This window comes from Protopterus annectens, chromosome 2.part1 (assembly GCF_019279795.1).
Source record: "Protopterus annectens isolate FY-2018-M chromosome 2.part1, PAN1.0, whole genome shotgun sequence".
NCBI lineage: Eukaryota > Metazoa > Chordata > Ceratodontiformes > Protopteridae > Protopterus > Protopterus annectens.
In genome coordinates this window covers 1,117,338,966-1,117,366,282 of record NC_056729.1, presented here as the reverse complement: position 1 = coordinate 1,117,366,282, position 27,317 = coordinate 1,117,338,966, and the positions used below count along the sequence as shown (strand labels likewise).

At 41.6% G+C, this 27,317-nt stretch overlaps 1 protein-coding gene across 1 annotated transcript in view; it reads left to right on the top strand.

Moving 5' to 3' along the window:
• The window catches only part of MMUT (methylmalonyl-CoA mutase), a 726,274-nt gene that overhangs the window by 340,767 nt on the left and 358,190 nt on the right, over positions 1–27,317 (top strand). Inside the window, exon 8 of the mRNA XM_044062658.1 lies at positions 21,961–22,076. Within this exon, the coding sequence (XP_043918593.1) occupies positions 21,961–22,076 (116 nt within the window). The remainder of the gene's footprint in view (positions 1–21,960; positions 22,077–27,317) is intronic.

The window sequence follows — 27,317 nt, the reverse complement described above, 5'->3', positions numbered from 1 at the left end:
CCGAAAAAAAAATAGAAATTGGCACAGGCTGGTCTTCTTTTCTGAGCAGTGTAAGACTGATGTTTCTGCAAGGGACAGAGGTCAGCTTCATTTGAGAGGATATCCAAAGCTCTGAAAGGCAAGACATAAAGCTGTCATCTACCTGTAGCTAATTCTCTAGGAGCATCTCTAAGCATCCTGAACCATGGATTTGCACTTTTCAGTAGTCTCTTTAGCCATCTTTGTTGAAATGGGCATCCTGAGACAATGTAGCAGTTGTCTCATATTTGCTAACAACCAACAGATACTTATACGAACTGACACAATGTGTGAGAGATGTAGTTATATAATATTACTGGAGGCAAAGCCACTACCAATAACAAGCAGGTTGTCAGTGATAAACCAAGACAGCTCAGACTAAACACACAGACTTGTCAATATCAAATGTTTTTTAACAGAAGGTAATTAACATCTAATTTTATATGTAGTAAAGTATTGGAGTTTATATATTTTATTTTTAAATTATTTTATTGCTTAAACAATATGTACATGTTATTATTGTATTAAATGTATTTAATTTATGGTTAAGAGCATATACAGTATGTTCAATATTATTAAGTATTGTTTCAGTTGCAGTGTTATTTTACTTTAAATTAGTAAGATAGTGGAGTAGATTATTGCTCTGCAAATAGTCTAATTGTTTATTAATACATAATTAAGTATGGGAGGGGGCATGCTATATTTGTATTTCAGTTTGTGGAAAGTTTGTATGGATGTATTCTGAAAAAGTCTTTTGATGAAAGCGTTAAGTAAAAGGTTTTTACGCTCATATATCTCGGCTGGTTTTCTCTGGTGTTCCAGTGTTTGGTTTGTAGTTTCTTGTTCACTGATGGTCGTTTCTTCTTAGTTGTGTAAACGCACAGACTTGCGTATGCTAAGATTCCAAAAAGTAGCCTCTCTAAACCAGTAAGGCCTCATAAATGTTATCTAAGAAACACCCTTATCAGCCTCACAAATCACAACACAGGCATCACCTACAGCGAAACATATATCCAAGAGTCAGATTACCTCAGTTCAAAAGCCCGTATGGGAAACCTCCACAAAATCCCATATCCTAGTAATTGGTGACTCCATAGTGCTATACACCAATGCAACACTTACCAAGCTGCATAAGGAGAGGGTACTGGTCATTTTCCAGGAATTGCCACATTGCACATGCATCCAAGTTGTTGCACTGTAAATTCTCATATGACACAGTCATAGTGCAGGTGGGCATAAATGACTTGAGACGTGCCTCCCTGGATGATATGAACAGAGATATGATAGAGCTTTTGGTATATGAGTTTGAAGCAGATATGAACCTAGTCTTGAGCAGTATTCTACCATCACCAAGAAGAATTCCACAATACAAACAAAAGATTATAGACTTCAACATTTGGCTAATATGGCTGCAAAAGGGGTACTATATGTATCGTCTTGAGAAGGATGGTAAATGGTTCTAACTCATTGCCAGGGATGGCTTGCACTTAATCCCCCAAGGCTTTCAAATATTGGCTAAGTCTTTGTCCACCCCTTTAGTGCCTTTTTTATGCTCCTTCAGTCTTCTAAAGCTTCCAACATAACAAAAACGAGTTCAGATAACATAAAGATACTGGTGCTTGACGTGAGGAGCCTTAACAAAAAAATCCATTCCCTACAAGCACTCCTTACCCTGTAAAACAGTGTATGCAGTGTCAGTGATACCTGAGAACATTTCATCAATTCATGGCTTCAGTGCCTGCTATACATTCATGCCTACTACTCTGCCTAATAAACATCCATGCCCACTATTGTTGTTGAAGGCACAAAAGACAGCTGTGTCTCCGTTTTCATAGAAAGAAAAAAATATCTCCAGACCCACTATAAAAAAATATAACCTGGAACAATTCCACATCCAACTTGGGATCAACAAAACCCATTATCATATTGTATAGCAATTACAGGACCTTAGGGCGGCCGCGGTGGTGCAGCGGTTAGCATTGCCGCCTCACAGCAAGAGGTTCTCCGGTTCAATCCTCAGCTGGGGTGCCTTCTGTGCAGAGTCTGCATGTCCTCCCTGTGGTCGTATGGGTTTCCTCCGGGTGCTCATGTTTCTTCCCACATCCCAAAGACATGCTGTAGGTGGATTGGATACTCTAAATTGGCCCTAAGCATGTGTGGGTGTGTGTGTGTGCCTTCCGTGGAAGGACACCGGGCTGGCAACTCAACACCATAAAACTCCACTGCCAAACATGAGTGGACAGGTGATCTGCTGTGGCGACCCCTAACTGGGAAAAGCTGAAAGAAGACGATAGCAATTACAAGATCCTGTCTATATCCCCCAAAGCCTGTGTCTCCTACCCAACTACTGTGGAGTCCCTGCTCAAGGGATCTTAATGCCTTTGGCAGCATAAGTAGAACATGTTGGAAGGGCAGGTATGTATCACAGAAAAACCTATTCTAGGCAACCTTCTTCCATGCCAAATACAGCAAAGTACTTCTCTTATGCTATTCAAACATAATTTGGAGAAACAGGAAAATAATTTCCTTGGGTGGCGAAAGCCAGGGTACCTTTTTGGCTAGGCTTATATAGGCCCTAGTGCTAATAGCCCAGTATCTACCTGTGAACATATCAACCTATGGATGGGAAACTACAAATTCACCTCTGGTGTAGCACTCTTATTCCTCATGAATATGGGCAACAAGTAAATGTCCCAACATATCCTTAGTCTGCCTGCCTCTCAGTTTTTCATTCAGAAAATATGGATTAAAAAAACTACCATGGGAATGTAAGACAAAGCCTCTTAAGTTCCTCACAGATCATTAGTTTTGTAATTACCTATGAATTTATATGAAATTATACTGTACTGCAGCAGTGAGCATACTCTGAACATCTACTGTTATGATTATATTCATAACAATAGATAATCAAGCAGTTGTATTTTATTGTTGGACTACCCCAAGTAGCTGACATTGGGAAGTATCTTTCTCCAGGCTGGTGATGAGTTGTGTATATTTGCTGTTAAGTTCTGTGTGTAATAGGTCATGTGGCATTCAGTCTAATTTTACTTCACCTGTCCATATAAAGGTTACATGGTCTTGACAATACAGTCACTGATGTTGCACTTAATAATCTGATCTGACCATACCTCACTGGTACTCCTGACCACATTCCACAACATTCTACACCATAATCTGAAACTGATTTCTCCCTTAGTCCCGATAATGGATCTGAACTTGACTGTTTTTTTGGGATGCAGACAATCCCAAGAACCTGTTTGCTTTCTTTAAAATGATGTGTTAGGCTCTAGATTCAGTTTAGTTAATGTCTTCAGGAGGTCACTTTTAACAAATATTAACTTCAGGACCATAGGGTAGGTGGATATGTCACTGGAGGACAAGACACATGGAGAAGGCAAACATAGATTCATGGGATATTATAAATTCTACTAGTTAAGAGAGTTAGAGAAGTGTGGTAAAATTAGCACTGCAGATATATCTTTTCAGACACACTAGCTTAAGTTTTCTGCACCTTGAACAGCCTGTGTGCTCCACTGTACGTGTCTATTAGGAAGGTTTTTTTTTAGAACAAGGTCATGGACAGCCTGGAATCTACCTCACTGGTAAGGTGTCCTTTATTGGAATTGCTGCTCTGTTGGCTCTGTCCTTAAACTATTGCATTGTGGAAAGGCCAAACATGACCTGGTCCAAGCTACAGCATGGTGTTCAGTCTGACTACATTTGAAGTAGTTGTTAGTCTGGTCTTTGATTTGTACCCATTATTTTCTGGTTGAGAACCTGGCTCCAGCTTAAGAGGCTGTACCCTGTCTTTTTGTGTACTATGTAATGTTGCCATCTCTAAAGTTTTCTTTCTGTTTTTTTTTTTTTTTTTTTTTTTCCTTAGGGGGAAAATTAGCACTTTTTGCTCAAAATTGGCAGTTCATAACCCAGGACAAGTGGGTACTAAACATAGTATCACAGGGATACAGATTCCATTTTCGCACTCTGCCAATGGCAAACGGTTGGCCAGATCTGCCCAAAAATCAATGGGCAGAGGCACAGAAACAGGTTGCGTCCCTCATGGATATGGGGGCCATTCAGCCAGTACCAGAACAGGAAAAAGGACAAAGATTTTACTCAAGACTGTTCTTGGTACCCAGAAAGGACAAGGCCTGGCGGCCAATACTGGATTTTTCAATTTTGAACACATACCTGGACATTCCAAAATTCAAAATGCTGACTTTGCAGCAGCTTCTGCCCATGCTGGGCAAAATTGCTTGGCTGGTGACATTAAACCTAAAGGAGGCATACCTGCATGTCCCAATAAGACAATCGTGCAGAAGATACCTCAAATTCAAGGCTGGCTTAATGCATTACCAATTCTCTGCACTGCCCTTTGGCTTATCTACTGCGCCCACGGTCTTCACAAAGTGCCTGGCACCAGTAATTGCATTTTGCAGACAAAACAGTATACAAATATACCCTTACTTGGACGACTGTCTCATTCAATTCTACTTCAGTAACTGGCGTTTGTGAAAAGGCTTCTAACATGCCTAGGGTACACAATAAATGAAAAGAAATCACAACTGGCACCCTCTCAAAAGATAACATTCCTGGGTGCAAGCTTGAATACAACTGCCCAGATGGCTTACCTCACGCCAGACAAGCAAAGGCAACTGACTACTTACTTCAAACTGATGGCAACAAAAACCCAGTTATCTGCAAGACAAATTCTGCAGGCTTTGGGCTTCATGGCATCCTGCATCCTACTGATTCCATATGCGAGACTGCATATGAGGAAACTTCAATGGTACCTAAAAAGTTTATGGAGTCAACATTGTCACAGTCTGGAAATAATGATTCCTCTCATTCCCTGCCTACAACAGGAGTTTCTATGGTGGGCAAAGGCATGTCACCAAAACATGGGAAGGGCCTTCACTCTACCCCCTGCCAGCCAAACCTTAACAACAGACGCATCAAATTATGCCTGGGGCCCACATGGCAGGAAGATGCATTCAGGGCATATGGACCCCAAAACAAATGCATCTACATATCAACCAGAAAGAGATGCTAGCTGTTCAACATGCCCTAACAGCCTTCAAGGACTTTCTTCATCCAGGACAACTACTTATAAAGACGGACAACACCACGGTCATGTGGTATATAAACAAGCAAGGAGGCACACACTCTTGCCCCCTTTGCAGATTATCCATGGCGCTGTGGGACACAGCTTTGACCTACCAAATACATCTCCAAGCTCAATTCCTGCCAAGAAAGCAAAATACTCTGGCAGACGATTTAAGCAGAAACCTTATGGTCCCTCACTAGTGGAAACTAAATCCACAACTCTTCAGCATGATAACAGAGAAATGGGGGAGCCCAGACATAGATCTATTTGCCTCTCCTCAGAATTATCAGTTGAAAAGATTCTGCACAAGGACTTATCACAGACAAGCATGGAAAGTGGAAGCCCTATTCTTCAGTTGGAAAAACCTATCAGTTTACTCCTTTCCTCTTCTGCCTCTTCTTCCCAAGGTCCTCCTAAAAGTCAGACAAGAGAAACCAAAGATGATACTAATTGTCCCGGACTGGTCCCGCCAATACTGGTACCCAGTCCCTAGGAACTTGTCTCAATACCCAGCTTGGACCTTACCTCAAAGACCTCAACTACTGTCCCAGCAAAACAATCAGATCCTGCACAATCAACTCCAGACACTGAACCTGGCAGCATGGCTGATCATGTAGTTATACAGACAACTCCTCTCAGTAAAGCTGTGATGGATGTCATTTTGGAAGCCAGAAGGCCTAGTACTAGAAATTCTTATGCCGATAAATGGAAGAGATTCTGTGCTTGGAATCGAGCACAAGGAACTGATACAGCAGAACCAAATATTCCTCAGATATTACAATATTTAACTGAGATACTTGACAAAGGCCTATCTTTCTCTTCAATTAAAATTCATGCCTCTGCCATTTCGACTCATTACAATACAGAGCCACCACTCTTTTCTCATCCTTTACTAAAGCAGTATCTTAGAGGAGCCAAAAATGTAAGGCCTCCTAGAAGATCACTATTACCTGCATGGGACCTCAATTATGTATAGGAAAGGCTCACCCTGCCTCCATTTGAACCAGCTGCTACCACTGATGTAAATTTCTTATCATGGAAAACAGCTCTGCTACTAGTAATTACTTCAGCAAGAAGAGTTTCAGAGCTACAGGCTCTCATGGCTGTAGAGCCTTTTATCATATTTTACCCAGACAGGGTGTCTCTGAGGACAAATCCTGCATTTATGCCTAAGGTGGTTTCCAGTGTGGCTCTTAACCAAACAATTCATCTGCCAACCTTTTATCCAAATCCACAGAAAAAGGGAGAGAGAATTCTGCATTCCTTGGACGTACACAGACAGCTAAGATTATACTTGAGCAGGACTAAAGCTCTAAGAAAAACTGGGCAATTACTAGTGACATATGCTGCAGGATCAGAATGAAAGGTTATTTCAAAGCAGACAGTTTCAAAGTGGATAAGCCACTGTATCCGTTTCTGCTACTTACACCGTGGTAAACCTGTGCCCAAGGGCATTAGGTCTCATTCCACCAGAGCTGCAATTACTTCAGCAGCCTTTCTCAGAGGAGTACCAATCAAAGACATTCTAGAGGCTGCTACTTGGAGTTCTGTTCACACCTTTACAAAGCATTATCATTTGCCTCTCTACTCTAAGTCCAGGGCAGGCTTTGCCACTGCAGTTCTGCAGGGCCTTATAGCCGCACCTAATGCTGTTTAGCTCCAGCCTCCCAACCATAGCTTTGGGATTCTACCCAAATGTAATGACTGCAACAGTGAAACACGAAGAACATAGTACAGTTGTGAATGTAGATGTTCGAGTGTATTCACTGTTGCAGTCCAGGTTACCCTCCCACCATCCCCCTGTCATTCTGGAGTTTATCTTTCCTTCTCTATCTTCTACAACCTATGTGGTGTATTACTTGTAGATGAAGGTAAAGTTTATATTGATGCATGTATATATGTATATATTTATATTGTTGCTACCTTTTTGGGGGCAGCTGACATCAGGGCACAAGAAAAACTAAAGAAAATGGTGTCGGCTGCATGTTTTATACCCCTGATGACCTGATGTCATGGAAGAGAAGACAGCAACAGACGCAGGACTCAAGACTTTGGAATTCAGACCGACTGAGGGCAACCTGCCAGCAGATTACCCAAATGTAATGACTGCAACAGTGAATACACTCGAACATCTACATTTATGGTAAGTGTACACAACTGTACTTTCCTTTTGTTTTATCTTATTTGTGTGAGGTAATGAAAGGCAGTTTGGCATACTCCTCTATTAAAGCCCACCTTTCAGCCATCTCAGTTTGCATTCCCCTTTTTCCTCTTATTGTGTCCAATCTTGAGATCAAGCAGTTTGTAAAAAGAGGTCCTGTACTTTATCCCTGTGAGGAAAATATGTGCCTCCTCCTTTGGGATCTCGGCTGTGTGTTGAAAAAACTCACTCTGTCTCCCTTTGAGCCATCTACTTCCTCCTATCTCAAGTTCTGCACCTGGAATGCCATTTTGTTAGCAGTCCTCACTTCTTCTAGATGGATCTCAGAATTTCAGACACTCATGGCTACTCCCCCCATCCTTATCATCCATAAGGACAGTGTCCCTGAGGGGCAGTCCCTCTTTTATACTTGAAATGGTAAACAGGATATCAGGCCATCAAACTGCTTCCTTTCTTTTCCCAACACACAGCAAAGTAGGCAAGGCAAGTTTATATCAGACTTCAATGAGTTGGCAATGCCTTGGAGAGAGCAAATGTGCAAAAATTTTACATGGTCTTGGCTGGAACAGCACCAGAGAGCATTTGAAGACGTTAAGCAGAAAATTGCCACTCCACCTACATTAAGATACTATAATGTCAGTAAACCAATAACTCTTTCCTGCGATGCTTCAAAATTTGGTCTTGGCGCAGTTTTTCTTCAAGAAGGCAGACCAGTAGCCTATGCATCTGGAACTCTTACCCAAACTGAAATGTAATATGCTCAAATTGAGAAAGAAATCCTACATTCCCTGAATGTATACAGACAGGTCAGATTTTACCTGGACAAGACTAAGTCCATTCGCAGATCAGACCAACTGTTTGTTTCTTTTGTGGACTCTTAGCTGGGACAGCCAGATCAAAGCAGACTTGCTAGCTAGATTTCTAGGTCCATTTGTTTTTGCTACAATTACCATGGCAAATCCCTGCCCTCTTTCCCAACGGCTCATTCTACTAGAACAGTGGCTTTCTCTGGAGCTTTCTGCAAGAGGGTAGATTCCAGAATAATCCTGGAAATGGCTATCTGGTCTTCTGTTCACATGTTCACTAAGCACTACAGAATAGACACCTTTTCCAAGTCCAGGGCAGCCTCTGCTAGGTTAGTGCTGTCTGGACTCTTGGACAGTTCTCACAATTCTCAGGTCTGTATCATGTTATCGAAATCTTACTACATCAAATCACTAAAGGTTGACTCTAGTGATCAATGTAGTAAAACATTGAATAATGTTTAAAATAAATAAATAAATAAAATAAAAACGAACTAGCGTAAGCAGGGGGGCAAGCCCCCCTACACCCCCCCACTTAAATATTCCAAATCCGAGACCGCACTACATTGCGGTAAATGGAAATCTCCCCCTACGGAGATTTCCGTTTACCTGCACGATGTTCTGCTCTTTCGATGTTGTGGTGCCGACAGTATCAGCTTCGATATTGTCGGCCTTCGATATCATGAAGTAGACCCCAATTCTCAGCTGTCCTCCCTTTTACTTCATTAAGCTTTAAGAAACACCCATCTGTTTGGAATACTGCAGCAGTAATTTTAGTCGGGACATAGTACAGCTGTGTAAAAGCTTACCATAACAATAGTTGTCCTACTAATCACTGTTGCAGTATTCCTTCTCACCCACCTTCCCCCTTCTTTTTATCTTTATCCTTTGATTTTTACTCTACTGCTCTGACAGGCAGCCTCCATGATAAAAGGGGAACCTTCTTTTCTCCTCCTAGCTCACTGCTTTTTAACCAGATGACTTCAGGTTTCTGGCTTGATGATAGTCTTGAGGATTACTGTCATACATCTGCTTATATACTCCTACACTCATGGGCTGAGGTCATGCGTCAGAGGTATGGCTTATGGAAGGTTTAGGCTTCAGTACTCCAACTAAGTATCAGTGACAATGATCCATGTGTTTGGAATACTGCAGCAGTGATCAGTAGGTCACCTACTCTTATGATAAATTCTTACACCACTGTACTTTTGTCTGAGGGAGTTCTAACCAGGAGATAAGGTACTTGTTTTAGTAACCACTGCTAAAAATAGTTTCCTTATTAAGTGGTAAGGCCCTGTATTATTTGCATGTTCAAAGTTTCATGATTATATTTATGGTCGAGCTATTCAGATTGAAACAGATCACCAGTCTCTAGTAAAGAAGCCTATGCATTAAGCTCCAGCGAGATTACTAAGAATGATGGTCAAATTGCAAAAGTACAACTTCAAAGTGGTCTATACATAAGGCAAACTTCTTTATCTGGCTGATACCTTATTCAGATCAGCTAGAAATACAACAGAACAACTAATGCAGAGAATTTTGACTTTGATATCATGGAAGTGCGTAATTTTTCTACCACAAGACTTGATGAGTTGAGATTATACAAAGACTGATACAATTTTGCAAAAATTCAACCACTACATTAATGTTGGATGGCCATCGAAGCAATCTAGTGTACCACCTGAAATGCAAACTTATTTTCCTTACAGAGATGAAATGTTGATATAAGATGGCATTATTTTCAAATGTCCTAAAATTGTTGTTTCACTGTCCTTACAACATGAATACATCCAGATTTTGCATCATAGTCACCCAGGTTCCAAATCTACCAAAAGAAGGGCAAGAGGGCTAGTATTTTGGCCTTCTCTAGCAAAAGATTTGGATAAAGTACTTTCTTCTTGTTCAATTTGCAATAGTGCTAAACCGCATTCACAAAAAGACCCACTCAGCTAAGTCAAGTTCCTGAATTAACTTGGTCAACAGTAGCCACTGATATATTCCAGTGGAACAATCAGCATTACTTAGTGTTGGTAGATAGTGTAAAGCAATTACTAGAGGAATCGAAGCATGATAATACCAATGTCTTTTTGAATTTACTCAATCTCAGAAACATACTCCATGACGATATACTTGGCTCGCCTCCTCAGAGACTTCTTTCTAGGCAAACCAGAACAACATTGCCTATCAGTTTCAGTTTGTTGAAGCCTAAAGATAAGAACAACAGAACAATCAGAGCCCAACTATTCAGAAAGCGTTCTTTCCAGAAGTCCAGTTATGATAAATCAAGCAGATTTCTTCGTCCATTGAAAGAAGGAGAAACAGTGAGGATACAAACGACAAAAGGTTTCGACCGGATTGGTCAAGTAACAGCTATATATGCCAAGCCAAGATCCTACTTTGTGGAATCTGGGAGTGTGGAGTACAGGAGAAATCGCAGACATCTTCTTCCTGTATCAGAATCGATATCACAGCATTGTTCCTGTGATGCAGAGTCTAGATCTCAGAGCAATCCAGACAATGTTCCTGTTGCCGAACGTGTCTTAACTCCTACTTCCGTTCTGAAAATGTTCCTGATGTCCCCAAAGTTGAACATTCAGCAGAGACAGTCCCACTTGCTAGACCTAGTTCTGATTTTTATGTCACATGAGTTAGTCGTATTTCCAGACCTAGTGTGAAATGCACAGCAACCTGGACATAATTGTCTGTATGTATTTAGTTCTGTATAATTGCATGACAAAGAATTATTTTATATCAACTGCATGTCAGTTAATGTTGTTAATAATGTATGACTCATTTCTCAAAGAGAGAGGATGTAGAATAGTTTGTGTTGTACCTTTAAGAAGTGTTTCCAAGGATAGCACTTTCATATAAATAGCAAGCACGTGCTAGCTTCAGTGGCATTTTGAGAGTGCAGCCAGAGGGTGAACATGTATGAATGCGATAGCTAGTTTGTTTATAAGTTTAAGTTATTAAGCCTTAATCTTGATATGTTTGTACATAACAAAGCTGCTTGAACAGAACCCACAGATGTTCATCTGTTTTATCCTGACCAGATGAGCGACAGTGGTGAAGTAATGCAACTTAAAACCAGTAGTCAATGAAGTGGTTATAACAGTATTATCAAAAAACATAGAAACTTGTCTACAAATCAGTAATTTCAGACCATTTTCATTGATGAATGTTGATGTTAAAATTATGACAAAGCTGCTGGCTAAGAGGCGATCGTTGATACTCGCTAATGTTGTAAAAGAGGAACAAAATAGGTTTATTCCAGTCAGCGAGATAGCCACGACTTGGTGGATTTAATGGTCCTCCTGCTTCAGTACCATGGGGGCGTGGTTTGTTCCAGACGATCCTTCAATATCAGTATTGTGGGGACAAAATAAGCAGGGATACATTTGTTTGATGTCCATAGGTTCATAGTTTGGTACTAGGCTATCAGCCCTAGGGCCTATACAAGCCTAGCCATAACAATTCCCTGGCTATTTATTCCCACACTATTTACTTCCCTGGACCCCTGTCTAGCAGGGCGACTGACGTGGTCCCCAGGGTGAATTTCCTTTCTCCCATCCAATCATCAAGGTTCCTTTTGAAGAGGGCCAAAGAGGCACTCTGCTTGACATGTATGGGCAGTCTATTCCAGAGATTGGGGAGTCTCTGGGTCAGGAACCTATCCCTCCAGCATGTTTTGTTTATTGTGATGACAAGGTTTACTTCCCTGGAGCATGTGGCTCTGAGGGATTAGGATTTCTTTAAGTGTAGCATGTCCAACAGCTCTGGGTTTGACATGGCCTTGTATGTTAAGCAGAGATCGCCTCTGAGTAGACGATATGCGACAGAGTATAGCTGGAGTTTTTTAAGGCGGTCAGCGTAGGGCATCTGCTTTAGGCCTGTGATTCCTTTAGTGAGGTATTTCTGAGGCCTTTCCAGTTGTTGCAGATGTCTTGAGAGGTACATACCAAATGGGGTGTTGTATTCTATAATGGGTCTAATGAGGGATGAGCACAGTGGGACAATGACCTCCTTGATTCTATTAACTCGAACTTTATATTTAAAAGAAAGGAATATGGTACCTTAAGTTGCTAGAGCAGTAACACACAAAGTCTGCTTTTAGAGTTTGGATAAATAGGGGGTTATCATAGCAGGGAAACATTGCCAGAGGGACTAGATGAGGCTGCTCACTGTCTCTGGCATTATTTTTATTAGTTATAGAGGAGATGATTTGTAGAATGAGGGGTTTCTTACCGAAAATGACAGGATGTGCAGGTGCTCAACATGCCTTTTACTTATCTGTGAATGACTGTTTGATTAGCAGTAATATAGGAGATGTAATGGGACTATAGGTATTTTCCAACACTTCAGGATGGATTCTAAGCTTCAGTGCAATACCCACCAGTTGGTTATACTTAGGACTGGGAAATTAATAGGCAGTGAATGTCTCTGGAGATTGCAGGAAAAACATTTCCAAAATGTCTGGGGATAGATGCACGTGATAAGAATGTGTCCCTTCTGGCTGAAGAGTTCAAGAATTGGGGGGGGAGTGGATTGCAACATTTTTGACTTTTTCAGGGTGAATCAAGGCTATTAAGGTAATGACGCTTGCACATATTATTTACTATACAAAATCCGGTGATTTCTGTGTTTCATCCAAAGATGTCAGAGTTACACTCCATGGAGAATGAAGTTGTATTAAGTAATACAGGTAGGATGTTCTCTGCTGTAAAAGTGCAAGTCTGTCCTGTATATGGGGGGTGGGCACTTCTAGATATCCACAGATATGCATTCATTTGGAAGCTTGCTCAACTAATTCAGCTGAGGACAGGACTGAACTAAACTCTATGTTGTACGCAACAGTCTAAGAGAGGGAGGAAAAGGATAATACAGGAATAGCTTTTGGTATGTGACTGTAGTCTCAAAAGAATAAAATGGTTATGTTGGGAATCACCAGGAAGGAAGTTTGTCAAACTGTAACAGATAAAGTGAAAGCTTCATGGGAAACTGCAGTGATTACAAAATGGTCTTGGCAGTTAATGGAAAATATTTAAAAACATTTGATATACTTTTTTAGGGAATACAGTATCTCTAAGAGGGTTTGATTTGCATTTGAGCAGGTTAAGGCAAGAAAGTGGCACTATGGCAGAATTGGGTTAGTATAAAGATGGGGGAGGCAAGCTCAGTATTTGTGGAGTTGGGGAAGTAAAGTGGAAAGCAATTCAGACAAGAGTCCTGAAGGTATGGATTGAGAACAAAGAAATACAGATAGATTAGGATGAGTGGGAAGAAGTTTCGGTTTGGGTGTAACACCTAGTGAGTTGGTTAAAATTGAAAGATCAGCAGATGAGACTTCTTTATAATTGGTATTTACAGCCAAAATGGTTGTATAATAAAGATATTAAGCAGACTTCAAACTGCTGGAGATGTGGAAGCAATTGGGCAGGCTTACTGCACATGTTCTGTACAACAGGGAAAGAAACTAATGTCCAAGAAGAGGGAATTAGCTCAACAGAGGAAGAAATCCCTCAATAGCTTAAACAAACAAGTTAGAGATTTTAGGGAGTCCTCCAAAGCTAATTACAAAGCAAAAATAGGCTCCCTAGCTAAGGATAATCACAAGGCATTCTTTAACTATATCCGAAATCTAAAATGGAATACCCAGCTATGTGATGAACTGGTTGTGGATGGCACCACTCATGCTCCAACGGAGATAATAGCCAACCTGCTAGCTGACAGATTTGGAGCAAACTTCATCCCCCTGTCCCCTCCAGTCATCCCACAAAGTATACCTGCCAGCTTTCCCCAGCCTGTTATCTCAAGAGGCCAGGTTATCGTGGTGCTGTCCAAGGCCAAAAACATGGCATCTATGGGACCAGACAACATCCCAGGTTTCATTTTAAATATGACCTAATAGACCCACTTGGATCCCTGTTTAACCACAGCCTGTGAACTGGCTATGTTTCAGCGGAATGGAGGACAGCAGTAGTAATCCCACTGCACAAAGGAGGACTATCAACCAACTCTGTGACTTATAGGCCCGTAAGCTTGACTAGCCTCATCTTTCAGGCCATGGAAAGAATCATTATGGACCTGATTAACGAGACATAGGTAATCTCCAAACTCTGGACTGAACCCAAGTTGGATTCATTAAAGGTTGATCGCACTTGTTCTTTGAGAAAGTCAACAAGGCACTAGATGAGGGAAAGAGAATGCATACCACCTGTCTTGACCTAGCCAAGGTATTTGGCACAATCTCCCACTCAAGTATTAATAGGGAAACTCTCCCAATTGGGAGTTAACACCTACACTACCAGATGGGTAGCCAGCTGGCTCACCAATAGGACACAGATTGTAAAAGTGGGTGACTTCACCACTAGCAAAAGACCAGTGGCATACCACAAGGTTCTGTGTTGGGTCCCTTACTATTCGGAACTTATTTCTCAGAATTCCGGGCAAACTTGGATGGCCTGTGGCTGACCAAGTTCTCTGATGATTCCAAATTGGGAGCAATCATTGAGTTCCCCAATGATGTTAATATAATGCAGACAGGGTTAACTCAGATAAATGATTGGTGCCAAAGCCATGGATTAAAGCTAAATGCAAAAAAATGCATTATTATTCCCTTTGGGAAAGCTGACATCCCTGCTAATTACATTATAGACATCACCCCCTAAGTGTAGACCCAGTGGTATGTGATCTAGGTACTCAGGTTGATAGTAAGCTGGACTTTGACTACCACATATCCACAGTAATAAGGAAATCCTTCTATGAGGCACATATAAGTAAAGGTATTGCATCTAGATTTAAGAATGTTATAATTCCATTATACTTGGCCCTCATTAGACCAATAATTGAGTACAGTGATCTCTTTTGCATGTACCTCACCAGACACCTGCAACAACTAGAGAGACTACAGAAGTTTCTCATCAAGAAATTGCAGTTTACATAAAACAAGTCTTCCGTGGAAAGACTTGAAAGCCCTGTCACTGTATTCAGTCTCCTACAGGTTGCTAAGGGGTGATCTTAGAAATGCTACACATTCATAAATCAAACTGCACAAGTGTCAATCACTCCCGGGATTTTAACCAAGCCTCTGACATGAATAGGTCATGCTGGAGAGATGGATAAATCTCCCAGAGAATGCCACTTCTCTGGAACAAGCATCCAATTCATGTGAAACGGAGCCCCTCCCTGATGTTCTTCAGACACAACCTAGATCAGTGGATGGGTGACCACAAATTCACTCCTGGGGTGGTGCCTATGTCCCTCCTGGACAGAGGAAGTCATTATTAACTACCATAGACTCTTACTCTGTGAACTTCATTCACCTAACTACCGACATTTGGGGCAATGTAGTATAAATACTGCCAGATTTTTAAGGGTCGTTAGCCTAGTAACCTTCTATAAACCTATGAACCTATATTCTGGTAGTGTCCAGTGTCAAAGGAGAGAAGGTGCAGCCTTAGGAGAGATCTTACTAGAATTTTGTCGAGAAAGGAAAAATTAGGCTGTAAGTTATTGGGGATGATGGCTAAGAATAGATGAATAAATAAGATGGTGAAAATAGACTGGGCTGTGGCTAGTCATTTAAGAATGTCTGGCAAAAAGCTGGAAGTCCTCAGTCCACGTTTCTTCTTTTAACCGTGTAACTGTATTCTAATGCAAATTAGACATATGCTGTTGTCATTCAAAGACCTAGATACTTTTAAAATGGAAAAGGACTTTCTCTTATTATGTCCATCAATTATAGAAGTCGTACTTTAATTATTAGAGTACTGATAACAGTGCATATGATGTATATGGACATGCTAATAACTGAGCTGTGTACATAGTATAGCTTACTGTTTGAAGTTCTTTAGATTTTCTGTGTCACTAGAGTTTTTCATGTTATATGCTTACATTTTCTATGCTTTTTTATGTTTGAAATTTATTAAAAATATTCAATGTAAAAAATTAAATTTTCAGCAATAGATGGGGTCTTCAGTTATAGATTGCTGCCTTTTGGTCTCAGTAGAACACCTGCAATATTCTAGAGGCTGTTATACACAATTCTTAGACCCACACCAGGTATGTAGCAGCCCTACCTGGCTGGTGTTGAATATTCTCTGAGGATTGGGAAAGCCATCTATCCAATGCTCACGACATAATAATTCTGTGTGAAGCAGATGTGATGGTTAATTGAGCTAAGTGCAGGTTAGGTATGACAGAAGCCTTCTATCTGGTCTGTGTAATAGGCTGACGGATAATGAATTCACATACTGAAAAATCAGAGGCCCCACATTAATGGAAGGTCAAGGCTTTTTGGTTCTTAGCTTTTTATTGAAAACATGCCTTTTTTTTTACACCTGAGAAATGGTTAAGAAATGACTTGCAGTTTCAGAGCAGTTCTTGGTCAATTCTCATTGTTTCTTAAACACAAACTTGTCTTTGCTTTGGCTTATTAGCAGCAGTACAAAAGAACTGCCTGCTCACACCCTTGTTCTCCCCCTTCCCAATCCCAACGTTAATAAATATTACCTGTGGCAGGCACCATTTTTAAAACTACAACCACCCCTTGAGCACCTCATGCTCGGCTCTGCCATAGAACTTATTAAAACTGCCTGAACTGGGGCACAGCTAACTGATAGTTTGTGGAAATACAGGGTACCTACCTGAGTTTCCACATTCACTATCATATGTTCATTCATCAGTTTACTCTGTTACCTGATTGTTTCCAGCCCTGTCATAAGAGCAACTAACAGGGTCTCTACCCGCTTCGCTCCCCACCCTGCCCCCTATTCCCTCCCACCCCCAGTGGTCCTACCTTTATTACACTCACAAACCCCTCCAATCATTCCAGTAGCCAACCACGGCACTAAACCCAACACTACCTCCTCCATCTTCCCACTACTATCACTCCTCCTCAGCTAACATGTACAAGCATACCTTACCAATGCTCACTGCATGCACTCTCCTTGCATATCTTACATCCTACCAAAACTCCATCATTCCCCCACTCATCCACTACCACTGTACTACTACTCACAACACCACTCATGTCTCACCCTCATTCAACTCCCCTCCCACCAACTCAAGAACCATCCCTATGCACCCCCCGCATATTCTAACAACTATATTACTCAAACATAAAGCATCCCTACAACTTAACATAGTTACCCTCCCACCATACCTATTACCCACAGAGCACAATCATAAAGTTTCCTTAATAAACAAACACATTCAAAAACTGAGAAAACTAATAACCTCATGCATATCAAAACCAGCCCTAAGTGGAGACATCCACCCCAACCCTGGCCCTACCATCTCCAACCCCAATCCTCATAATCAGACTAGAAACCACAACTTCTCCCATATCACAGCCAATAGAAAGCCAAGTGACTTCATTCTACTAAGCCTAAATATTAGAAGTATATCCCACAAAGTCCATGAACTCCATGCCACCATAGACTTGTACTCCCCAGATATAGTCATCCTGACAGAAACCTGGTTAAAACCTCACATTACCAGTGAGCAAATCCTCCCTACCGGTTATGGCATACTAAGAGTAGACCGGCTAAACAAGAAAGGAGGCGCTGTAGCTATAATATTTAAACAGCATCTAAACATCCAGATCTTAAAATCATCAGCTCCACAAATAGGCAATGAAGAAATAATATATACCAACCTCAAAATAAACCAAAACAAAACCATCAGCATAATTGGATGCTACTTCCCACCTGGCCAAAACATCTCTCCACTAGAAAACCTCCTCATCTGGTCTACCCACCATCTCCCCCAAGAAACTATAATTTTAGGTGATTTCAATATTGACAGGCAATCCTGTTCTGGCAACCATCCAACCCATCATGTAAACTTTCATGGCTTCACCCAACTAGTCCAGTCGCCAACCAGGATAAATAAAAACTCCAGCAAGCACACTACCCTAGATTGGATACTAGTCAGTAAGAGCCCCCAGTCATATATAACAGGCTGCTTATCAGATAGCCTCAGTGATCACTCCCCAACATTCCCACTCAAAAATACCTATACCAAGCTAAACCTGTCATCTACCGTCAAATACGTAAAAAACTAAACTTTAACCCACTCACAATCATCTCATCCCTCAAAGAATGTAACTGACATCCTCTAAAGTACCTCAGTCTTGATGACGCCGTTGAATTTTTTAATACTACCTTCCTGAGCATACTTAATTACCATGCCCCCATAAGACTTTCCAGAACCAAAGCACAACCCTCCCCATGGCTACAGAAAACCACTAAGTCAGAAATGAAAAACAGGGATAAAGCCTGGGAGCACTGGCGCAAAACCAAAACCCCCTCAACTAGACAGAAATTCCTAGAACTACGCAATAGAGTCAAAAACCTAATAAAACAGGACAAATTCCAATACTACCAGTCTGCCCTAGACTCCTCCCAACACAGCCCCAAACAATTCTGGTCCTCCATAAACTCCATCCTCCAACCAGGTAAAGTCAGTACCCCTCCTCCTAACATCCCTCACTCCTCAGAAAATATTGCTACCTCATTCAACACACATTTACACAAACCATACTATCACTAGCTAAACAACACAACCCCCCTCCCCTCCAACCCACACCTTCAACTAGTAATCTCCCCACTGCCTTCTCTTTTTCTCCTGTACCTACCTCCAACATAAAAAACTCTTAACTAAACTTAAGCCAACCAAATTAGCAACAGACAATCTCCCAAGTGAATACCTACAAATCGCAGCTGATGCTCTGGCCTACCCAGTATCCATCTTGATTAACCGATCTCTGTCATAAAGTCACATTCCCAAACTATGGAAAATATCATATATAATTCCCCTCCACAAAGGCGGCCCCTCCACAGAAATAACCAATTACCGCCCCATAGCTATTCTCTCTCCCCTCTCCAAAGTACTAGAGAGATGCATTCACTCTCAGGTCTCAGACTAACTCCTTACTAACAACCTCCTTTCTAATACTCAGCATGGTTTCTGATCAAACCATAGCACCGCCACTGCCTTACTGTCCTTTATTAACACTATCCTTCAGCATAAAAACAATGGATATCTCTCCTCTGCTACTTTCCTAGACCTATCTAAAGCCTTTGTCATGGTCCCACACAAACAACTCATCTCTGTCCTCAATAATGTATCCTTCTCTCAATCAGCCACCAACTGGTTTCAGAGTTACCTGTCTGACCGCCAGCAATCCGTTGTATGGCAGAATGGCATAACTCCCCAACGACCTGTCTCTATAGGGGTTCCCCAAGGATCCATCCTTGGACCCCTACTCTTCTTTATTTTCACCAGTAATCTAGCCTCTGCCACCAAACATGGCACACTCATGCAATACGCAGATGACTCAACCATCATCTGCTCAGCCCAGTCCCTACTCGAACTGCAAAAAGTCACACAGGAAGCCTTTTCCTCTGTTGAAACTTGGTTATCCGATGCCCAATTAATACTCAACCCAAACAAAACTAAACTACTCATCTTCCAACCCACCAAACATACTCAAAACAATTCTCACTTTAACATCACAGCAAAAGACAACACCACTATACACCAAACAGAACACACCAAATTGCTAGGAGTGGAAATAGACAATAAACTATAATTTGACATTCACATATCCATGACCATAAAAAAAGTCCACAAAAAACTAGGAGCGTTATACAGAAATAAGCAACTTCTCACCATAGCAGCAAAGATTTCAGTAGCAAATTCCCACCTTATCTCCACCCTACTTTATGCCTCTAATATATATACCAACCTAAGGCAATGCGATCTAAACAAGCTAGAGACCTGCTACAACAAAATCGCCAAATTCGCCACAGGGGCATCCTACCGTAGTCACCACTGTCTCTGTCTTGCTGAACTTGGCTGGCTTGAACTCCCTCACCTCCTTCAATGGTATCAACTCACACTCGCCCACAAACTAGTAAACCATCCACTAAATGTCCCATCCCTTCAGAATCTACTCCAACCCTATCGCACCACCAGACCACTAAGATCCAGCAACAAAAATCACTTGCAGATCACTAAAGCCAGTAACTCTGCTGGTGAAGCACTGTTCTCTTGCGCCATAGCCAAATTATGGAACTCCCTCCCACCCACAATTACCTCCGTACCATCATGCACCCACTTCAAAACTTTAATAAAAGCGCACCTAAAAACATGCTGGCTATGCCCTTGCAACTCCCACTCTAATATCACCCACCCCATCCAACCACTACCTTTCTTTCCACCCCACTAACTACCTTGATTATAACAAGCTCGGATGCTCATAAGGCTACTACTTATTATACAGCAGGAACTTCTTATTGCAACAATTGTTAATGTCTGTTATGTACTTCGCAGATAAAGATTCTAGTTGTCTACTGATGTACTATGTTCTTCATCTGTAACTATGTTTGTAACTAATTGCTATGTTAATCAAATTGTTAATCGCTATGTAAATCCGATGTAACTACTGTCTGTATATTTTAACTGTGGAGCTTTTCTCCCTAGGTCTCTGCTGAAAATGGACTTACGTCCAGTCGGACACTCCGGTAAACAAATGTAATTAAATAAATTAATTAAATAAATAAATAAATGCTGCTGATTTCACCACTGTGGCCTGTCTTTTGACTGATGTGAAGGTGAAGCTTCATTGAAGGTGAGATGGGCAAATGAAATGGAGCAAGCCTTTAAACAGCTTAGAGATACGCTGCATTCAGAGCCTATACTCCTAGCCTCTGACTTTTCAAAACAATTCTTGGCACTCTTGGATGCTTCTGAGATGAACTTCAGGGCAGTCTTATCGCAGGTTACAGATGGAAAGGAGGACCACATCTGCTGTATTAGCAAGAAAATGAACAATGCTGAGAAGTGTTACTTGACCACTGACAGAGACTGTTTAGCCATTAAAGTGGGTTTTCACCTCTCCTAAGTACTACCTGTGGTGCAAGGAGTTCTTGCCTGCAGCAGAACACATCCCACTTCAGTGGCTGTTTTGACAAAAGGATACCATCCTGATGTTATCTTTTGGGGCACTGACCCTACAACCCTTTAGTTTCAAAATCATGCATTTGCTTGGCTGCAACGGCCAGAGTGCAGATGGTTCTGAGCTGAAGGTGGAGTCCTGTAGCATAGTGGTGGCTACTCCCTGTAAATGTTCTAACTCAGAGATATGCAGGCAGGCAGGCAGGTAAAAGTAAATTAAGACAGCTGTAAACAGGCCTGTTTAAGGCCTACTACTTACTAGTGAGAAATGTCATGAAAGATGGTCCTGCAACAATTCTAAAAGGTGTGTCATGTATAAGGACAGCAATCCGGAGGCCATTTGGATGCATTCTTGTCTGTGAAGAAGAGTGAAGGGGAAGGAATCTTTGTCTGTCAGGAGCTGCAGTGAGAAGGCATTTTAGGTTATCTTCGCCTCTGAGGAAGTCTAAAGAAAAGCTTACAGTAGCTTAGTTTTGTCTTGTAAAGGTGTCTGTTACTACTGTTCATGTGTTTTACCCAGCTTTTTTTTTTTTGCCAAAACTCTGAGTAAATGAAACATTGTATCTGATAGTTAAAGAAAAGCTGCATTTATTTTCATCTGCGTAAAACCAGCAGAGTTTGACCATTTACCGGAGAAAGAGTTTGTAACAACTGACTGTGTACTTCAAATTGAACTGTGTAAAATGTATTGTTTCCCTTTTTTGTTGAACTTTCTTATAAATAAATATGCATGTCACGCTACAAAGCTGTCTCTAGTGACTGGTTTGATTGTTAGAGGTAAAAGTTTTTGACACGGTATCCACTGTGAGCTTTGGAAATCCACCTTAAAAATGAGTCTTGATTTGAGATGGTGTCTCTGTTCACCTATGAAATTTTGTCTAAGCTTATGTAAACTGTTTTTTTTTTAGGTGCTGAAGTAATTGTTGGAGTAAACAAATACAGATTACCAGAAGAGGAGAGAGTTGAGGTGCTGGCCATTGACAATTCGTCAGTTCGCAATAAACAAATTGAGAAAATCAAACAGGTATAACACATTCTTGAATGTTTCTTGGTTGTAGTTTAATATTATTAAATGATTTCTACCTCTTGTGATGAGATCAGCATGTTTCTTGCTCATTATTTTAAGTGTTTGCAGTAGTGTGGTCTAGCTGGTCATGCTTTTCCAAATTCTAGTAAAAAAAAATGTGTAAGTAAATGGAATGGACTTTGCATATTGATCTTTTTCACTTACATGGAACACTTATTAAACTCAGAAGGTAGGTCAGTCTGTTTATTAGCTGTTTTAACTGTAATACATAACTCTGGTTATGAGCTATGAATGGATTTACTTGCTTTGATGTAAGATTTTCACCTGAAGCAGAGGCAAGGGACGTTACTTTGTGCAAGTTTGTGCATAATCGAAACCCTGATTTGTGTATTGTTAAGTGATAATTCCTGACTGTGTGTGGGTATATCAGAATTTACCCATGGTTGATGTGGTTTGATTACAAGGGCAAAGCCCTTGTGATTAAACAAAGCCAATAATGGGTAAATCCTGATATACCCACAAACAGGAGTGGATTATTGCCATAATACAGTAACATTATATGTGATGTTGTCAATTTTCATTCTAACATCAACTGATGGGTTTGGATCCGATCCCTCGGATCCAGCTCAGCCGTTGCTAAAGCTCGTGGCAACCAAAAACTCTCAAGCTTCTCCTTTATCCATAATGCGCCAACACCATGTACTTCAGATCACGTTTGCAGCTTTACACAAAAGACGTGGTGACCCTTACTGTCGAGCAGATAGGTTTTTTAAGTTGTGAGTTTATTTCTTTTCTTAACTGATCTTTAAAATTCTTAGGTTTCTTTAATACCCTTACCTTATTGCTTCACTTTTTATCATTTTTACTATTTAAAATAACTATTCCATCACTTTTCTTCTCCATACAGCCTGTACTCTTGAATGCTGTTGTTAGTATTCTTTGTCCCACTTCTGCACTTTGTGTAGTCTCTTTTATTGCTATTGTTGGTAATTTCTGTATTTTTTGTATCTTTATCCCACTCCAAAAAAAACAATATATATATTTTTCTGTCTGGTGTTTTTGTAAAAATCTGGTTGTTCCCCTTTAACTTTCTCTTTTGTTTCCACTATGGCAGAGAAAGAGAAATGCCCGGCTCAGTTCAAAACATGTCTCAAGTATGGGTAGAAAATTCTGTCTCCTGATGCCCACACTTTATGTATACTGCCTTTGTCCTCTTCATCTGCATGAGGACTGTGTTATTTGTCATGGATTTAATCCCAGAGCTCTGACTGAAAGAGAAAAAATAAACTAATTCTAAAATAATTGCTTCCTTCCTCTTTTGACGAGGCTTTATCTGGAGCTATGTCACCAACACAATCTAAGAAGTCTCCAAGTCCTTCTACTTCTTCTTCCAAGGCTTCAGAGCGTTGAGAAAACAATTTCAATCCAGACCAACCTCCCTCATCGGATCCTAATAGGAAAAAGTCTCAATTATTGGATTAAACCTCAACCTTGGATCTGAAACAGAAAAAAATAGATTTGCCAATCCGACCTCACCATCGGATCCAAAACAGAAGAAGAAATAATTGCCAGATCTAGCTTCTTCGGGTTCAGTGAAAAAGACAAACCAATTCAGCTACTCCTTCAAGCTTTATTTTCCTGCCAAGGACAAGATACTCCCCAACTGTGGACCCAGTTCCTCCCAGAATCTTGTGTCAGATGGAGACAGATGTCTTGCATCCAAGACCTGCATCTGGAGCATTTCTCCCCGGGCCTCCGCTGAAAACAGGCTCTGTGGAACCTAGTCAGACTTTCCCAGTCAACAAATGATAAATAAAAATAAAAATAAAAAAATAAAATCCCCTCTCCCTTTTTGGAGAGACCCAGGTCCCTCTGTGTAATTTCCACTTGCTCTTCCAGGAGTTTAATGGAAGAAGATGTGGAAAGAGTGGTGAGAAGGATTCTCTTGGAGCAGAGTCTGACAGGTAATTTTCCGGCTTGTACCTCTTTGGGTCAGGAGGTCCGATCTTACATTACACCCCCTTTACCAGTTTCTTCTATGACTCCTTCCACTGTCTCAGAGTCCTTGGATGCAAGACATCTGTCTCCATCTGACACAAGATTTGTGGATATCTTTATCCTCGGATCCGAAGATCACTCTGAGCACTAGTCGGAGCTGGAGATCTCTCAGAGCCAAGGTTTCCCTGTCAGATTCAAGGGGTTGTAGTCAAGTCTGAAGTTGTCGGAGCTGTTTCTCCACCTCAGAGCCTCGGCATGAGTTAGCTTGACTCCAGCTTCTGCCTCGGGAAGATTATCTTTGGAGCAGGGAGGGACAACAGTCCAAAAGCTTGCCTTTTTGGATCCGAGGTCCTCTCCCTCTCTCAAGTCTGCCTTTAAGGCTGTGGAGGGAGTATTGTCTGCCTCGTTAACAAAGACAGTTTCTACCCCCCTCAGATCTTCAGTCTACAGCCTTGACTTCTCAGTGCACAGAGTATCATCCCTCCTTTCCACAGGGACAGCCAGTACTGATACCCCAGGCTTCCCAACAGGGTACCCCGGCCTCTTCTGATTCCATCCCAGAACATCCCACTCAGGAGGTCCCTAAGAAGAAGATGACATGTAAGAGGAAGCACTTGGACTTCACAGAGAAATCTATCACAGAAGATACAGACTTCAGTGAAGGAGATGGGTGCCACAATCACCTCCTGAATATGTCTCATTTGGAGACATTCTTGAAATTTTAAAACAGAGGGGTGGTTGGACATCCATGAACCCTTCATCTGAGGAGTCTGTATTCTTAGAGGCTTTCGGTAGTGGCGCATCTACCTCCATGCTGCTTCAACCTGCTGACAAGCTCATTGAGTTGATCTCTTGGCAGGCATGGAATGATCCCAACATTATTGAACCAGTACCTCAGAGATCAGACAAAATTATGGCACCACCTGTAGACAAGCAGTTTTGGGGAAAAGGGGTGCCTGTTGATGCCATAGTTGTGGCGGTGGCCACTAAAAAGGAACTTGCCATGGAAAGTTCTTCTGTTCATCCCCCGAACAGGGAGTTATGGGTGATTGGTTTGGGATGCATGTCTTTGCTTTAGCGACCTTTGCCTTAAGGCCACTGAATTATTTGGCACATTTCACAAGGTTACAGAGGGATTTGATTAAGGAGCTCTCAAATACCCTCTCAGGATTTGTTTTTGAAGAAGTACAATCATCCGTGACTTCTCAGATGGCTACCCTGCAATCTATTTCCAGTTCTTCCATGAAGCTCATTTTGCATGTAGCCGAAGGAACTTCATGGATAGCGGATTCAGGCGTTTTTATGAGGAGGCATGCATGGATCCGCTTATGTGATTTTGCAGAGCCCTTTGAGTCTTCATTCGTCAGTTCTCCTTTTGACAACATGTCTTTGTTTTTCCCCAAACTGAAGGACACATTATCCAGGTATGAGAAGGATGGAAATACCCTGTCTGCTGTGGGCGTACATTTTTCGACCCCTCAAAGATCCTTTTCTAGGAATCAATGAGGCAGTCAAAAGATGTGGTTCAAGAAATTCCAGGGACCTTTCCAGACACACATGGAAGAAGTTCCCACAGGGGCAGAGGGGGGGGGAAACTGTAATGGTAGACACCACCCCAGCAGCAGAGGTAGCCCGCAAAATCAGGGGTCCAGCGATTCTTTCTCTGACAGACCCTTTTAGCATTCCTGAAAGGAGGCCCAATTGCCCTCCTCTGGAGGCAATCTGGGGTTGACTATTCTTGCACCAGAGAGCCTGGCTAGAAATAACAACAGATATTGGGTGCAGAGGATAATTTACAGAGGTTATATAATACCCTTTTCCCTTCCTCCCCCAGATTCAAGAAAAATCCCCAATATTCCACCCAGTCAGAGGAAACAAGCAGCAAATGAGGTACAAAAGCTGGTAGAAAAACGTTATCCAAGAGGTCCCACCAGACCAGTTTGAATCCGGAACTTACTTGAGTTTCTTTTTAGTGCCACAGAAAACAAGGAGCTGGAGACTAATTTTGGATCTCAGCAACTTAAACAAGTCAGTTTGATGCACCAATTTCCAGATGGTCACAATTCAGATGTTCTTTGTGTTTCACTGTTGCAGTCATTACATTTGTGTTATCTGCTTGCAGGTAGCCGTCAGTCGGCCTGATTAACAAAGTCTTGGGTCCTGCGTCGGTTGCTGTCAGGTTGTCAAGGGTATAAAACATGCATCCGACGCCATTACATCAGTCTTTCTTGCCGTGCAGTGCCCGAAGCGGAAGCAGTTTACAAGTGCCAGTCGGCCAACTCGTGAAATTTTCGTTTTCAAGTTTCAGAACCGAAGTCTTCAACTAAAGCTAAGTACCCTGTTGGGGAAACTTTTTCTTGCTCCTTACCGATGTCAGTAAAAGTTAATAATTGCATTACTTGTGGAAAGCAAATACCTCATAAAGATTTTCATTCGTACTGTATTCCTTGCCTAGGCCCTTACCACGATGTACCTTGCTGTCGGTTTTGTGCTTTATTTAATCAGCACACTATCCGTCGTCGGTATATTTTCTCCTCTAAATATTTCGGTTCTCGGTTTTCATCGGTTAGCCATCCAACTACCCGGATTCCGAAAAAACGCAAAGATAAAGACAGAGACAGGCTGCTGAGGTCCAAAACTGCCGACGACGCTTCTAAGCCTGTCGTCAGTTCGCCGGTACTCAGTGAGGCGTTTTCACAGCCCCTGATACCCGCTACTTCTGATTCGCAGGCCTCTACTGAGACTGATTCAGAATCCGGTATGCCGCGAGATGCTTCAACTATGGAACCCGTGGATGTCTCTACCTTGGATGGGTCCGGAGCCGCTGTGCAGGCACCGGCTTCTGAGGGTGTATTCAGGCCTACGGACTTGTATATTAAATGGACGCCTCCTTCTTTACTTAGGCCTAAATCTCGATCTATGTCTAAAAAAATGATGCCCAGGCCACATGCTCAGGCCTCTAGGCCTAAAAAACAAATGATAAGAATGGCTGAAGATCTAATAACTCTAATCAGGGTAAGCCAACCCCCCCTCCAAGAGGCCTAGGACTGAAGTTGATTATGAATCTTCTGATCAGGATTCTGTTTTTTTCTGACTTTTCTGATGATCTGGATTTGTCCTTACCTACTTATGAGGATTCTGATGCAGAGGACTCTATTCCCTCTGCTTCCCCTCCTGAGGAATTTTCTTTTGGGGAAACCTTACATACTTTAAGCGAGCATTTCCACTGGGAAAGCCAGG